Source organism: Neolamprologus multifasciatus, chromosome 18 (genome assembly GCF_963576455.1).
Source record: "Neolamprologus multifasciatus chromosome 18, fNeoMul1.2, whole genome shotgun sequence".
Taxonomy (NCBI): Eukaryota; Metazoa; Chordata; class Actinopteri; order Cichliformes; family Cichlidae; genus Neolamprologus; species Neolamprologus multifasciatus.
Genome location: NC_140456.1, coordinates 15761782 through 15776559, shown reverse-complemented (window position 1 = coordinate 15776559; position 14778 = coordinate 15761782). Strand labels below are relative to the sequence as shown.

Below are 14778 nucleotides of genomic sequence, written 5' to 3'. Positions count from 1 at the left end.
CTCCACACACGTGTCCGTGTATGCATGTGTGCTCTGATGTCCTGTTCAAAATAAAAGTGAAAAAAGGCCCAAAAATAAACCTGGTGAGAATAAAGGTGTCAAGATTAGCAGAGTTAAATTACCATTTAAAGATGTGCTTGGGGGTCCTCGAATCTGTCCCAGCTGGCCTGATACAAAAACATAAATGACATCTAAAGTGAAAACTACTATACAATGAATGACAGAGATATGTTTATTGACATATCCATCAGTGCGGATTCCAATGCAATTTAACCATGCAAATTATCCAAGACATGAGTAGATCATAGTTCCAGTGCTTTTTTTTTTTTTAACTGAACAAAACGTTACACATAAAAAGACTGTGGAGGTATTCCATAATCCTTATGTCTCTCTCATATTATACACTGTGGGGGTGTTTGCATTAGCGGGACATTACCATGTTAGAGAAAATGACTTGCAATCGAGGACAATCATTGACACGGGCTTGTTTTTAGATACATCCTCCTCAAATTTATGATATGAACCAAGAACGGGGACTTTGTTTTTACACAAACTCTATTGCTATGTGTTCATAAAGAGGTAATCTAATATATTTATTTATATATATATAATTTTTTATATATATTCAAACCAGACAAAGCAAGTTCTGATAAAACCACACACGTGTGGCAAATTCTTAAAAAATAAATGATGGAAGAATTCAGATTTGTCTTGTTTCAACAACAAAAAAAAAGGAAAGAAAAACATATGGCAGTAAAATCAATATCCAAACGGTAAGGCACTAGGTGGGCCAAATGCTACACCTGTTTAGTCTTCTACAAATAATTTACAGTCAAGTCAAACAGTGCAGTTTTACATTTGTTAACTTAATGTTTTCCTTTTGAACCACTTATCTATGAATCAATGTAAGGCAATACATTACAAAGAAAAAATACACGGAATACACAAAAAAAAAATATTACAGACAATGTACCAAATAAACAAAAAAAGTTTTAGGACTCCTATATGCCATTACAATGGAATTTTCCTTATGGCTTGGAGCAATAAAAATAATTATAATAAAAACAATGCATAGATTTAAATGATGATCTTGCATGCTCCTCACTCAATACTCAAAACATCTAATACTCATGTCCCAATACGTTGTCCCAAACCTGATATAACTGACTTGCAGAGTGATAAGAATAAAGGCAAAAAGGCCAGAGACGTTAGATGAAGGCATCAGTCATTTAAAAAAAACAACAACAACAAAACCAAAACAAAACAAAAGCATACTTGCATTAAAGCCCACGTTATCCGACAGGTGGGGGAAAGAAATTACTAAATAGATATCAATTTTCCGCCCCTGAGACACAACCTTTCGCCGCAGATCTGCAATTCCTGTATGACAGTACCTTAAACTGAACACATACATGCAGCAGTCCCAGCAAAACCCCCTTTTACCTTCCAGTTTCCATTCCAACTCTCACATGATATGAAGCACAGGATGTCTACATGACAGGAGTCCCTCTCTCCCTCTGTTGTCCATCTTTAGATCAAGACGTGTGCGCCATCTTCTGGTGAAAACGTAGAGCTGCAAGTTTGCTGAGTTGGTCAAGTGACTCCCTCCCCTTGTATCAGGCTTTTTTAATGTCCACGATGCCTTGTGTCTGAAGTGTGTTGCAATTTCTCCAGCGTTGGTTATTTGTCAATATACATATATTTTTTTTAGTTTTGTTTTTTTGTTTTTTAATGAATTATCTATGCAATACAGTTTCTTTCCATTTTTGAGGATGAGGAAGGAAGGGAAAGTTTAGAGTCCAGAGAAAAATCCCAACGGTTCAGATGGTTAGCTGAAAGAAGAACAGAGACAGGTGTCCAGTAAAAGAAAGGCCTTTTCAAAATAAAATAAAAAAAACCTTGGTTAGTAACCCAGTCTAACAACAGAAACAGAAAAGCTGGCTTACAGACACTATAACACCTTTTTATCTTGTTTGATCAGTAATGTAAAAATCCTGAATATTGACCAGTCTAATGAGAGTTGCCATGTAAGAATATGAAGTTAGTAACTGACCCCAACAACACATTAGTGCCACTTAGAAAATCCCAAGTGTCAACTGCACAGAGCCCAAGAGTCAACCAAGCAACCAGGAAGTGTCTCTTGAGTTTGAAACACCCAATAACACAATTAATAAATAGACAAGTTTTAAGTCATAGAAAAGAGTCTGTTTTTTAAAAATGCACACACACAAAAAAAAACAAAAAAAAAACAACACTTTCTGAAGAAGTTCCTGTCAACAAGTGCTCGATGTTGTGTTTGCTGCTTGGAGGGTGGACTGCGCTCTGCTACAACACAGGAGACAAACAGCAGGTCACATGACTGACTTGACCACATCTCAGCCCACAAGATGGGTTTGAGGAGAGAGAGAGAAAAAAAAGGCAACTGACTGCAGCACACCCTGACTGACTGCCTGAAGAAAAAAAATACTCACGTTTTATCGTAGTTATCTAAAGTTATTTCACCATTAGTGAAAATATGTAAACGCAATCTGAGTTAATAAATAAATACAAATAAGGTTATCAAGTTACCTCAGCTTTCCCGTATTGCTTTTAGGGTTCTTGCGGAAGGATTGGTTGGGTCCAGAGCGAGTGGACATGGACCGCGGCGAGGCTCTTGTGAATGTCGACGGCGGGGTCTTGGGAATCTTCTTTCCGAGGTGGCCGATCCATTTCTTCTGCTCATCTTGGGTCAGAGCCAGCAGCAGCATGTCCCGGGCAGAGGTCACGTCGTAGTTTACTGGATGGGGTGACACAATCAAGCCTTAAAAACATGACCTCGAACTATCCAAGTCCTCCAAATGACTTTGTTTACACATTAGCAGATGTGTGGTACAAAACCTGATCGTGCCAGGTTTCACACTATTTCACTGATGAACAAGTGGCAGTGACGTGCCAACATAAGCTGAAATTTGCCAAGGGAGGACGAAACAAGGATGTAAACAACGCAGGATTTAAAATACTTTCTTTCAACAAAAAGGCCTCAAGGATATAAACAATGTTTATATGACTGATACTGAAATTAAACAACAACAAGAACTCCCTTGGAAACCTCTGAGTTTAGCTGCAACAATAACCAATTTGTCCTGTTTACTTTGAGTATCCCAAAATGCTTCGTCAGTGAATTCCAAATTAGAGCCTGTACATAAACTAGAAAACACCTTCAAGGATTTATAGATACGGACTGTTTATTGTCTTAAAATGTTCGTGATACCAGCTTAGCCTGCAGAGATAAGAATTTGTGTTTTACCTTTGCAAGGAGCAATAACATCCTCCTTTTTGTCGAGGTGGTCCTTGTGGCACTTCACGTGGCAGCGGCGACACTCCAGGGCCGGAGGCGGCTTGAAGACGTGCCACAGAGGCTTGGCACAGGCCTCACAGTTTGAAGGGAAGTGATATAACGTGGGGATGAACTCGTGGCCTTTGTGTGGGAGACAGTTGGTCTTGTCGCCCTGAGGGACTGTCTCTAGATCCGCCTCCTTCCTGCACTCTCCCTCATTAGCATACAAAATCTGAATAGTTAGAGAGAGATAGACAGGGCCTCGTTTCTGTGGCTGAGCAAACTCTATTCATGACTGCATGGAAATGTGAACATAAAAATAAAACTGCACATTAAAAAACAACAACAACAACAAAAAAAAAAGCCTACCTGGAAAATCCTTGGAATCTCATCAGTCTCAGCTCGGTACACATCTCCTTGCGTGACTGGCCTCACATGAAACAGTTTGCTACACAAGAAGGTAAAAAGGAGGAGAAATCCATTAACCTTTGTTACTTGTTTTCTTCTCTACATTTTTCAAGAAGACCGAGCTAGCAAGGAGAAGACGCCACAAAGAAAAACACTTACTCGATATCCAGTACCATCGAGGGGTTGGACTGCTCCTTATCCTGCTCGTCATTGTAGAACAGAATCTTCTTACTACTCACCACCACATACTGCAAATGTTGCAGAGACAAATGAGAGGGTTGGTGAAACCTCTTTCTGCATAACGAAAAATGTGAGCGAGCAAAGGAACCGTGCGACACACACCTGCTTCTTCCATCCGTATCTTTTGATGTTAGCACGATTAGGAATAGACAGCCAACCCTCCAATCTGGACTCTGAAAAGCAGCAAAGAAGAAAAACATGAAAAGAAAAATTCTGTGCAAGTTTTTAGAGACACTAGATGAAGGCCATGCAGCAAATCAGGTCCAAACTCAACTGGGGAGAAAAATAAAGAACAAGTCAATAAATAAATGAATAAATAAATAAAACGCTGGTGAACTCCTTGGGAGTTTGCCAGCATTAAGGTTAAGTGCACTGGAGTAGGTGACAAGAGAAGACTGTAGCTATCCCAGTCTGCAACTTCACACACCCATGCAAGAAGAGAATATTAGTATGAGTAAGGCCTTCTTATAGCATGCTAAGAGAGCATGTAAGACTGCAAAAGTATGTTAAAAATCCTGATGTAGTATTTGTGCAGCTGGAATTCAATTAGCTTGATCACTCGCTCCTTTCACAGAAACAAATGTGTGTTATCTTTATTCAAAAATTAAATCATAAATGCAAGTGCATGCAGCTGAAACAACACAATCTAAACAGGTTCAGTGGGGGGGAAAAAAGTTGGATTTGTCTACTACATGTGAGGTCGTGAGGGAGGTCTTCGTGTCCAAACGAGCAGCGATTTGTGGTGAGCATGCCGACACAGACACAAGGGTGTTGCGTGTTTGAAGAACACGTTTGTTCCAGTGTTTGGAGACATTTAAAAGGTGCTGAGAGTGACGCGGCAGGCCTCACACTGGGTGTTGTGTCAGTAAACTTTGTTCTAATTTGGCTGCTTCGCTGCTCAGGCCGGCCTCGTGACATTAAGCAAATTCACTCCCAGCGCTCTCTCTTAATATCTCGTCACTGTTAGTCATTACTTTTTTTTTTCTCCTCTAGAGCTCATTCACTCCCCACACTCTGTCAGGCTTCTTTCAAAAGTGCTGTTGAATTCTTCCAGCAGATATGGCTGTTACACCTCTGGCAAAACAATACTTGAGAAATTGGGTGGAGGGGAAAAAAACAAAACTACAGTACACACACATACAACAGCTGCAACGCAGGCCGGGCAAAAAGGGGCTGATTCACCGAGTTACTCACAGAGGAAAAGGAATAGAAGTTACAAAGATAAGAAGAGCAAGGAGAACCAACTGGGCATGAGGGAAATAAAGAAGAGATTGATTTAACCACAGCTACCAACAAACATGAAAACAGCCAGCACAACATATATTCATACACATGTTAGATGTCATTTAAGAAGGTGATGCATTAAAAAGAGAATTAAGTGAGTCAGTACAGCTGCTTCCCTGCCTTCTAACACCTTACTGTACTAAACTTAAACTGTTTGGAAAAAAATCATTCACATGATGCTCTAAATACAGATTCAGATCTTTTGGCTCATGAATTAAAAACAACACATTTAAAAGAATAAAACCTGAAAGGGAGACTTATTTTAGACGAGACAAAAGTCAAATGTGTCAAATAAACCAAAACAAAAATCATATTCAGAAGGTTATACTTCAGGAATCGAGTCCTCGTGGTACCTACGCTAACTGACACAAACAAAGTAAGTTTTCAACCAAGTAAAATCCCACACCGCATAACTTCATCACCAGATCAAAGTTAACGAGTGTAGGTTTATTAGATTTTTAACTGTCACTGTGATCGATAAAGGCAACAGCAGCTGTGACGGGCTGGGAACATACCTGCGATATTACTGTCCGTCTCGTCTGTCTGCAGGCTGGTGACGCTGGAGTTATCCATGCGCTGCTGCAGGTCGTTCAGTTTCTCCCGGAGCTGCTCGATGTCGCTCTCCTTGCTGTCCAGCTGCATCTGCAACTCGTTGCGATACGTGCTTTCCTCTGCCAATTGCTGGTGGTAGGAAGGTCAAAGGTTAAAACCAAATAATAGTCCACAGATCATCATACTGGGCCGCAGCGCAACCAGACATTCACGTACCGCCTGCATCTCGCTCAGCTCCTTCTGGTATTTAATGGCCATGTGGTTAAACTTTTCCTTCTCCTGATTAAGCTCCAGCTGAAGCTTGCGGTTTTCCTTCTCCTTTTTCCGCAGGTCAGCTGTGCTACCCTTCTTCTTCTGGTCCAGCTTCATGTCTTTACGATTCATGATCTCTGCCAGTTTGTTCACCGCCTGACGGATGGAAAAGACCGAACAGTTGAATACATCGGCCGCATCTCTCCACTTGTTTACAGGAACAGTATGGCATAACTTCTCGAAAAGTAAGAGGCTCTTACCTGAGTCTTCAGTGTGCGCTCTGTGTAGAGGATCTTCTCGTAGTTGGCCTTGATTGATTTTTCAATTTCTTCCTTCTGAGCTACATATTCTGAGAGAGACAAGGGGAATAAGCTTGTACATCGACATTAATTACAACGCGGAGATGTGCGCATCATGAAAAGCACAGTACCTTCATCCTGAATACGAAGCTTTTCACTTAAGTCCGTCTTCTCTCTGCTAAGGTTCTCCACATCTTTGGTCAGAGTTTTATAGGACTCCTCAAGCTGTGCAAAAATATGAAGATGTTTATTTTCTCTACTTTAAGTTAACAGAATTACAAAGTGAGCAATGAATATGAGTGTGGGGATAAAGAAAATGCTGTTAGTGTGTGTTTGAAGGCTCACCCGTGCAATAGTAGCCTCTTTCTCCCCAATCTCCTGCTTATGCCTTGTCACTGCTTTCTTGTTCTCTTGGCTGAGCTCAAAATACTGCTCCTCCTGAAGCGCCCGAGCAAGCTGTTCTGACTCGGCCTTGGTCACTGTCAGATCCAGCTGTGCAGACAAGGAATCCCTGTGTGCAGGATAAAGGAAGTTTGATTTAAAAAAAGAAAAAACCTCACCACTTGAATCCCCCCCCCCCCCCCCCCCCCCCATCAAACAGCAAAAGCTGAAAGAAATGAGGAATACTTACAAAAGGTTAAAGGTTATTTAGATATATAAGAAGGCTGCAGTATGCATGAGGAGAACAGAGCCTCTTACCTTTCGTTGCACAAATCCTGCACCTTCTTATTAGCCTCCTGTATCTGCCGGTTCCTTTCCTCAATCTCCTCTTTTAGTTCTTTGACCTGAGTTTTGTAAAGCGTCTGAGGGAGAAAAAAATGAGATTAGCTGGAGCTTTTCACATTAAATGAGCACGACAGAGAAATTGTGACATATACTTACAGAAAAATACTGTTCAGCCTCAAGCTGGTCCTGAAGTTCCCTCATCTGTCCCTCGTTGCCTCTGTACTGTCTGTTAGCACGTCAAAACAAATATGTTAGGTGTTTGATTTTTTTCTTTAGTAAAAAAACATGTATAATATTATACACAGCAACCAACACACTTCAGCTAGGAAAACAAAAAAGAGACCTGACATCTTAATTCAGCTTAGTCAGCCGACGCAGTAGAGCAAACTAGCCAGAGGATTAGCAATCAAGTAGATGGAGCTGGACTGAGAGTAAACGCTAATCCTGTGGTGTAAACACTGTAGCAGAACAGCTTTGAAAGTCACGCTCTAAGCTGGAATAACAGCACTTTTATGAAAATAGGAGGCAATTGTAGGGTAATTTACACCCTGACTTCCAAGGAGCATTACTGGCCAGTGCAGCAGTAAGAGAAAATAAGCCCTCCTGGCTACAGCTACTGCCAGTTTGTTTCCAGGTTAAATTAACTGACACAATTGTGCAAATGCCCAATTTTCAAACATGTATATAAAACTATTAATCATCAATTTTATCTCCATCATATTTGATAATGTTTAAGGCTCTATAACTAGTGAGCAGACAACATGGATAACATTTTAAGAGAAAAACAAACACTGAGTTTTCTAACTAAAAAGGTGAAACTTACTTGGACAGCTGTGCCAGCTGAAACTCCAGTGAGCGTTTACTTTCCAGTGATGTGTTGATCTCTTGTTTGAGCTGTTTCTCTGAACACCTAAGACGGTCCATCTCCTGCATGCGGGTCTTCAGGTCGTTCTGAATCTGGATGCGTTTGCTTGACTCCTGCTCTACCTGAATCTGCAGATTCTTCACCTGGAGAAGAACAAGAGGGCGGGAAAGAATTCTAGGAATCACGGTGCTGAAAGAAATAAAACGACACACAAAACTCCATTGTGAGGACCGCTCAGTTACCTCATCCTCCAGCCGTTCCTTTTGCTTCATCAGCTGCTCCATTTTCTGCACAGACTGCTTAAGGTCAAACTCCAACATTGAGCACTGCTTCTCAACCTCCACCACCCGGCTCTCTGCCCTCATCCTTGCTCCCGTCTCCTCTGACATCTTCTGCTGGACAGCTGGAGAACATATTTGAAAAAGCAGTTAGTGTAATGGCTGTTTGGTTTTTGGGGATAACTACCATTTAACAACTCTTCAAGTTCATCCATCCATCCATACGCTTCCGCTTATCCTTTTCAGGGTCGCGGGGGGCGCTGGAGCCTATCCCAGCTGTCATAGGGCGAGAGGCGGGGTACACCCTGGACAGGTCGCCAGTCTGTCGCAGGGCCAACACACAGGGACAGACAACCATTCGCGCTCACATTCACTCGCACATTCACACCTAATGGCAATTTGGATTTTCCAATTAACCTATCCCCACAAGCTGCATGTCTTTGGACGGTGGGAGGAAGCCGGAGTACCCGGAGAGAACCCACGCAAACACGGGGAGAACATGCAAACTCCACACAGAAAGACCCCGGCCTGATGGTGGAATTGAACTCAGGACCTTCTTGCTGTGCGGCAACAGTGCTAACCACCGTGCCACCGTGCTGAACTCTTCAAGTTCACTTCAGATAATATATGCAGGAATGAGGGAACAGAAAGACGGCAACAGGTTTCAACTGGCGTCTGTTCAAAGCTCGAAGATTGCATAGACATTTGATACAGAAAAGCTCATTTTCATTTTTTTCTTTTTTGTATGTATCACCAAGCTGAGCCGTCTGGGTGAATCTTTTGCTGCATCATTCTATTGCAAAAAAACCCTGAATATGCAACAAGGCAATGTCCTAACACGCTCATTGCTTTGCACCATGAATTCCTCTCACCGAAAACAGAACCTGGAGGTGACTTCTTATAAGATAGTAGAAAATAACCATGACGCAGAGAGAAAAGGTAATAATATTTGAGACAAATAGAACAGTCAAAGCAAAAAAAGAATCTTAATGATTTGAATTAGAGGGGGGGGGGACAGAAGAAGTGAAGCAGGGCATGATCGCACGTAGGACTGACATACCAGACATGGCAGCTGATTTGGCTTCTTCGATAGACTCGTATTTGTCAGTGAGCTGTGCCCGCGTCACCCTGTGCTCCGTCTGTTCTTGCTCCAGACGCTGCTGCAAGGTCTTCAGTTTGTAATTCAGGTCTATCTCCAAATTGTTCTTTTCCTGTGGCGAGGGAAAACAACAAAAGAACACAACAACAAAAAAAATCAAACAACTTGCACACATCTACAAATTGGATGCACAAATACCACTCAGTGTGACATGCATACCTTCTCCAAATTATTGCTTCTTTCCTGGGCCTGTTTGCGTTCTGCCTCCATCTTGGACAGACTAAGCTTCAAGTTTTTGTTATCCTCTTGCAACCCCGACAATCTCGCTAAGAGTGAAAGATAAAGGCAGATATGAAGCTGGGTTCTTTCCTCTTTTTTTAAAGCCTTTTAAAGTAATTATTTCACACCAATTCAATTCTACTTTGGACTTTTTTAAATATGTATTTTAACTGTATGGTAACACTTGCTTTTTCAGTTATCAATAACTGAAACTGTAATCTGGTCGTGTCAGTGTCACCTTGCAGCTCCCTGATCTCCTCTGAGTCCTGACTGTAGTTCCTCCGTTCAGAGTCCAGGGTGCTCTGTAGAAGCAGGAGCTCCTTCTCCAGCTGCGCCTTCTCTCCTTCTACTGCGCGGCTCCTCTCCTGCAGCTCACGGTTCAAATTCTCCAAATGTGCCATTGACTTGGTCATCTCCGTGTGGCTCTTCCTCAGTCTCCCCGCCGTGTCTGACTCTGCACGCAGCAAGTCGTTGGCCTCTTCCAGCTGTCAATCCAAAATAAAAAATTAAAGAAAAAAATCCAACACAAAGGGAGGGAAAAAACATTTAATGTTTGGTCCTTCAGTTTCCAGAGTGTGCACGCATGTGTCTGCTGTATACCTGATTCTGAAGCTGGGTAATCTTGTCATTTGAGGCTTGCGAGTTCTGACTGATTTTCTTCATATCTTCCAACTGCTCCTTCAAATTTGACACTAAAGGGAAATAAAGGAAATAAAAAAACCTCATTTAAGCTCCTGTTTCCAATTACAGCACATTACACCTTCAGCTGCTTAGCTCAAAGTTCATCTTTAGTTTCCCCAGTATAAATTATTTTATGTCAGCAGCCTAGAGCCAACACACATCATTAACTTTATTATATGAACATTAGATTTTACCACTACATAATAGCAGCTGCTTGTTTAGCTATGGGTTTGTTTATAAATGTATTGTGACATGGCTGAGGTGCCTTTTAGTAATTCATTATTCAGTAATTCATTTTTTTTCCGGAGTGATCAGACTAGTAGTGTCTGAGGATATGGCGGTGGGGGTTGTTTTTCTTCATTTTTAGACTTTATTTTTACAAAAACTATCAACTCTGGACAGTAAATTACTGCTAAAAGACTGAAAGAAAGTATCAGCACAAAGTACTTTCGGGACTTTTCTTTTTTTGTTTTTCTTCAAAAATAAATTAAATTAAATGTAAAAAAAAAAAAAAAAAAAAAAAGAGCTGATAAGAGTAATTTCAAGTCAGAAGCCCATGTGCAGAATTTCAGCAGTTAGGAAGATGAAGACGGTACGAGGTTATCAGGTAATCCAGTCAGCACATTAGGCTTCATCTGATAAAAAAAAAGTACATACTTCATCTTACTCAACGATTAAAAATCTCCCCAACTTTGCCTTTTGAACTTCTTTCATTCTTCATGGTGCTAGAAACATTCCTCTGACGTTTTGCTCCATATTGATACGAAAGCATCACACAGTTTCTGCAATTTTGTCGCCTGGACATCCAAAATAAGAATAACTCATTCATCAGATTCCAAAGTTGCATTTATTGGTTTGAGTCCTCCTGACTGTGGAGGCCATTGGAGTACAGTGAACTTCCTGCCATTCTTTTGCGGACCATTCTCTGAAACATCCCAGCTCATCTGGCACCAACAAACAAGCCATCTTCAAAGTCACCTATATCCCCTCTGTTTCCCATTCTGATGCCCAGTTTGAACTTTAGCAGGTCATCTTAACCATATCTACCGGCCTTCGTGCACCGACTTCCTGCCATGTGATTGATTAGATATTTGCATTAACAAGCAGTTGAACATGTGTACCTAATAAAGTGACCAGTGCGTATATTTTGCAAGAAGTCTAACTCATAACCTCAGCAGCATTTTATGAAGTTCACCTTCGTTTTCCAAATTCCGTCTCTTCTCTGACTCCTGGTCAGCTTTTCTTTGGTACTCTGTGAATCTGTGCTGCTGCATAAGCTTGTCCTTCTCCAGCAGAGACAAGCTGGCCTCGGCGCTCTTCCTCAGGTTTGCCTAAAGCGAGGAACAAAAGAGCAGCTTTGATGTGGATGGGGAACAAGCCCTAATCTAGCCACTGATCTGAAACAGTAATATATTTAACTTCATAGCTTCCTAGCGACACCACACTATATTAACAAAATCAAAGGAGTGTACTGCAAAGCTGATAACAGGAATTTATAATGTGAGGCAAGGCATTTACCTCTTCATCCAGCTCTTTCATAATCTTTTCAATCTTGTTGTTTGATGTCCTAGGGGCAACAAGAGAAAAAATAAATAAACACAGGGATGAAACAATGAGGCTGAAGTTTGTGAAAATCTTGTGAAAATTGTTTCATGGAAAACTCCAGTTTCCTCATAAAATCACAGAGGCACCAAGGGACAGAAGACACTTTGGGACCATGTCGTTATTAACTGTCATTCAAGCTTTTCCTGCTCATACATATCATTAATCCTCCCACGAAGCAAAACTTTTTTTAGAGTTTGCAACTCATCTATTCTGTTCTCATCAGGCTCAACGTTTTTGCAACATGTCTTTAGTCAGACTAACAGGCAGACTCATTTTTCCATCATGGATTAAAAAAATTTACATCTTCATTCTTTTCCTTCAAGCCAAGGCTTTGTCTTAATCTGTATTTTGGAAAGTGGCCATGAACGTAAGACAAAGGTTTATTCCATACCTGCATTTCTGCTCCAACTCATCTTTCAACTGCATTTCACTGTGCAGCTGCTCCTCTAGCTGGTAGATTCGTTTTTGCAGGTTCTCCAACTGAACAGAAACATTCCATTTCAACTGATCAGATAAGGTTGCAGACATCCAACGTGTCAAAGACCTTGTCTTGAAGACTTGTACTCACATGACTCTTATCTTCTTTTGTGGAACTGCTACGCTTGTCGCTGCTCTTCGTGTCAGCGGACCTTCGCAAAAGGCTGGAAAAAAAGCGTTAACAGACAATGAACTTTTCATAAGTCTGTGACATTTACTCTGAAATTTATTGTTGTTTGTTTGGCTCCATGGCTAAAGCATCCTTGATGCACAATTAAAAACTTGTATTGACATAATATATACAGGTATAAATATAAAAATTCAAGAAAGATGAAGGGAAAAAAAACAGAACACACACATAATTTAGTGGTACAAAGAACAAGTCTGGCAGACTTACTGTTGATTACTGTAATAGGTGAAGCCTACAAACGGGAGCTGGTTGCCCACAAAGGCCTTTGGTATGGGAAAGGTCTCCTCCTCTCCCCGATCCTCCTCGATGTCATCAAAGTTACTGGTGTCGGTGTCACTGCTAAGTTCGGGGACTACAGGGGCAGCCGCTGCACACAGCAAAGGAGACAACAAAGGGTGACAACAAATTTTGTTATACATAAAAGCCTCCATGTGTTAGAGAGCAGGACAAAAATTCAGAGCACATGTTTTAGAAAACAGTCCTAAAAGTGTTGGCAGGTCTTTCACTACTGGGAGTAACATAACACAATCCATAAAGTCAGTCAATGTCCTGATACCATTCAAGTTTTGTTTAATATTAATTAATAAACACCAGGGATGTCATGAAAACTGATATTTCAGAACAAGTCAAGGCCAACACTGTGATTACTTAGTAATAACATAAAATAGTTTGCAAATGCAGCAACAGGTGTGGTGTGACTTGTGGGAAATTTTATATGGAGGAAATGATGAAGATCATCATAACAGATGAACTACACATTGAATTTAAGCTATGTTATTAAATGTACAGGGTGGGCCATTTATATGGATACACTGTAATAAAATGGGAATGGTTAGTGATATTAAAGTGCTGTTTGTTCTACATTAGTATATGTGAAGGGGCAAACTCCTCAAGATGGGTCGTGACCATGGTGGCCATTTAGAAGTCGGCCATCTTGGATACAACTTTTGTTTCTTCAATAGGAAGAGGCCCATGTGACACATCAAACTTATTGGTAATGTCACAAGAAAAACAATGGTGTGCTTGGTTTCAACGTAACTTTATTCTTTCATGAGTTATTTACAAGTTTCTCTTCGTTCACAGCCATTGACATGTCGAAGAGGTTAACACGTGAGGAGCGGATCGAAATTGTGTTGATATCTGGTGAATGCAGTAACCGGGTCATTGCAGCAGATTTCAATGCAAGACACCCTACGAGACCACCCATCTCCCATGCTACAGTTAGCAAACTGCTTGCTAGGTTTCGTGAAACTGGTTCAGTGTTGGATTTGCCAAAAATGTGGACGCAAGAAAACTGTCACTAATGAAGAAACATCAGTGGCTGTCCTAGCTTCATTCAGCAAGAGCCCACAGTGTAGCACTCGTCGTATGTCACTGGAGAGTGGCATTATTCGAACATCCATTCAGTGGATATTAGCTACTTACAAATGGCACCCTTACAAACTGCAGCTACTGCAGCATCTCAACGAGGATGACCCAGATCGGCGCACAGAATTTGCAGAATGGGCGAAACAAAAATTGGAACAGGACCCTCAGTTCACGCAGAAGATTTTGTTCAGTGATGAGGCAAACTTTTATGTGAATGGTGAAGTTAACAAAGAAAACCACCGCTATTGGTCTGACACTAACCCACATTGGATGGATCCCTCGAAGACTGTTGGAACAACAAAAGTGATGGTTTGGTGTGGTATATGGGGCACAACGATAGTGGGTCCATTCTTCATCAATGGAAACCTCAAGGCCACTGGATATTTGAAATTGCTACATGATGATGTGTTTCCCTCTTTATGCACTGAAGCTGGCACGTTCCCTAAGTTTTTCCAGCAAGATGGTGCACCACCACATTATGGGTGCCAGGTCCGAGCATTCCTAGATGAACAGTTTCCTGGAAAGTGGATTGGTCGTTGTGGGCCAGTTGAACGGCCCCCACGGTCTCCTGATCTGACCCCCTTAGACTTTTATCTTTGGGGTCATCTGAAGGCAATTGTCTATGGTGTGAATAGGGATGGGTACCGGTGTCCGGTGCCATGATGGCACCGGTTCTGACATAAACGGTAGTAACCAGACCGAAAAGCAGCGCACATTTCCGTGCTTTATTTCGGTGCTTTTTTTTCCTGAGATGTGATACACTTTGAATTCTAGCCAATCATTTTACGTTTCCGAGGATAGTAGGCGGGTCCAGGTACGTACGTTCTTTTAGAGCAGAGCTACAGATTAAAAATGCCCA

At 41.3% G+C, this 14778-nt stretch overlaps 1 protein-coding gene across 2 annotated transcripts in view; it reads right to left on the bottom strand.

Moving 5' to 3' along the window:
* Positions 1 to 218: 218 nt before the first annotated feature.
* rock1 (Rho-associated, coiled-coil containing protein kinase 1) overlaps positions 219 to 14778 on the bottom strand; it is a 32327-nt gene continuing 17767 nt past the window's right edge. Inside the window, exons 10-34 of one of the 2 annotated variants that reach the window (XM_085139610.1) lie at positions 12759 to 12918; positions 12453 to 12525; positions 12276 to 12364; positions 11798 to 11846; positions 11475 to 11610; positions 10199 to 10290; positions 9837 to 10083; positions 9539 to 9645; positions 9281 to 9431; positions 8185 to 8345; positions 7901 to 8085; positions 7234 to 7303; positions 7051 to 7154; positions 6697 to 6862; positions 6483 to 6576; positions 6313 to 6401; positions 6017 to 6208; positions 5764 to 5929; positions 4067 to 4137; positions 3884 to 3972; positions 3686 to 3764; positions 3287 to 3548; positions 2569 to 2776; positions 2256 to 2325; positions 219 to 1832 (exon numbers count right to left, since the gene is read on the bottom strand). In XM_085139610.1, the coding sequence (XP_084995736.1) occupies positions 2274 to 2325; positions 2569 to 2776; positions 3287 to 3548; positions 3686 to 3764; positions 3884 to 3972; positions 4067 to 4137; positions 5764 to 5929; positions 6017 to 6208; positions 6313 to 6401; positions 6483 to 6576; positions 6697 to 6862; positions 7051 to 7154; positions 7234 to 7303; positions 7901 to 8085; positions 8185 to 8345; positions 9281 to 9431; positions 9539 to 9645; positions 9837 to 10083; positions 10199 to 10290; positions 11475 to 11610; positions 11798 to 11846; positions 12276 to 12364; positions 12453 to 12525; positions 12759 to 12918 (3092 nt within the window). In that variant the 3' untranslated portion in view covers positions 219 to 1832; positions 2256 to 2273. The remainder of the gene's footprint in view (positions 1833 to 2255; positions 2326 to 2568; positions 2777 to 3286; positions 3549 to 3685; positions 3765 to 3883; positions 3973 to 4066; positions 4138 to 5763; positions 5930 to 6016; positions 6209 to 6312; positions 6402 to 6482; positions 6577 to 6696; positions 6863 to 7050; positions 7155 to 7233; positions 7304 to 7900; positions 8086 to 8184; positions 8346 to 9280; positions 9432 to 9538; positions 9646 to 9836; positions 10084 to 10198; positions 10291 to 11474; positions 11611 to 11797; positions 11847 to 12275; positions 12365 to 12452; positions 12526 to 12758; positions 12919 to 14778) is intronic. The other variant, XM_085139611.1, reaches the window with a different exon arrangement.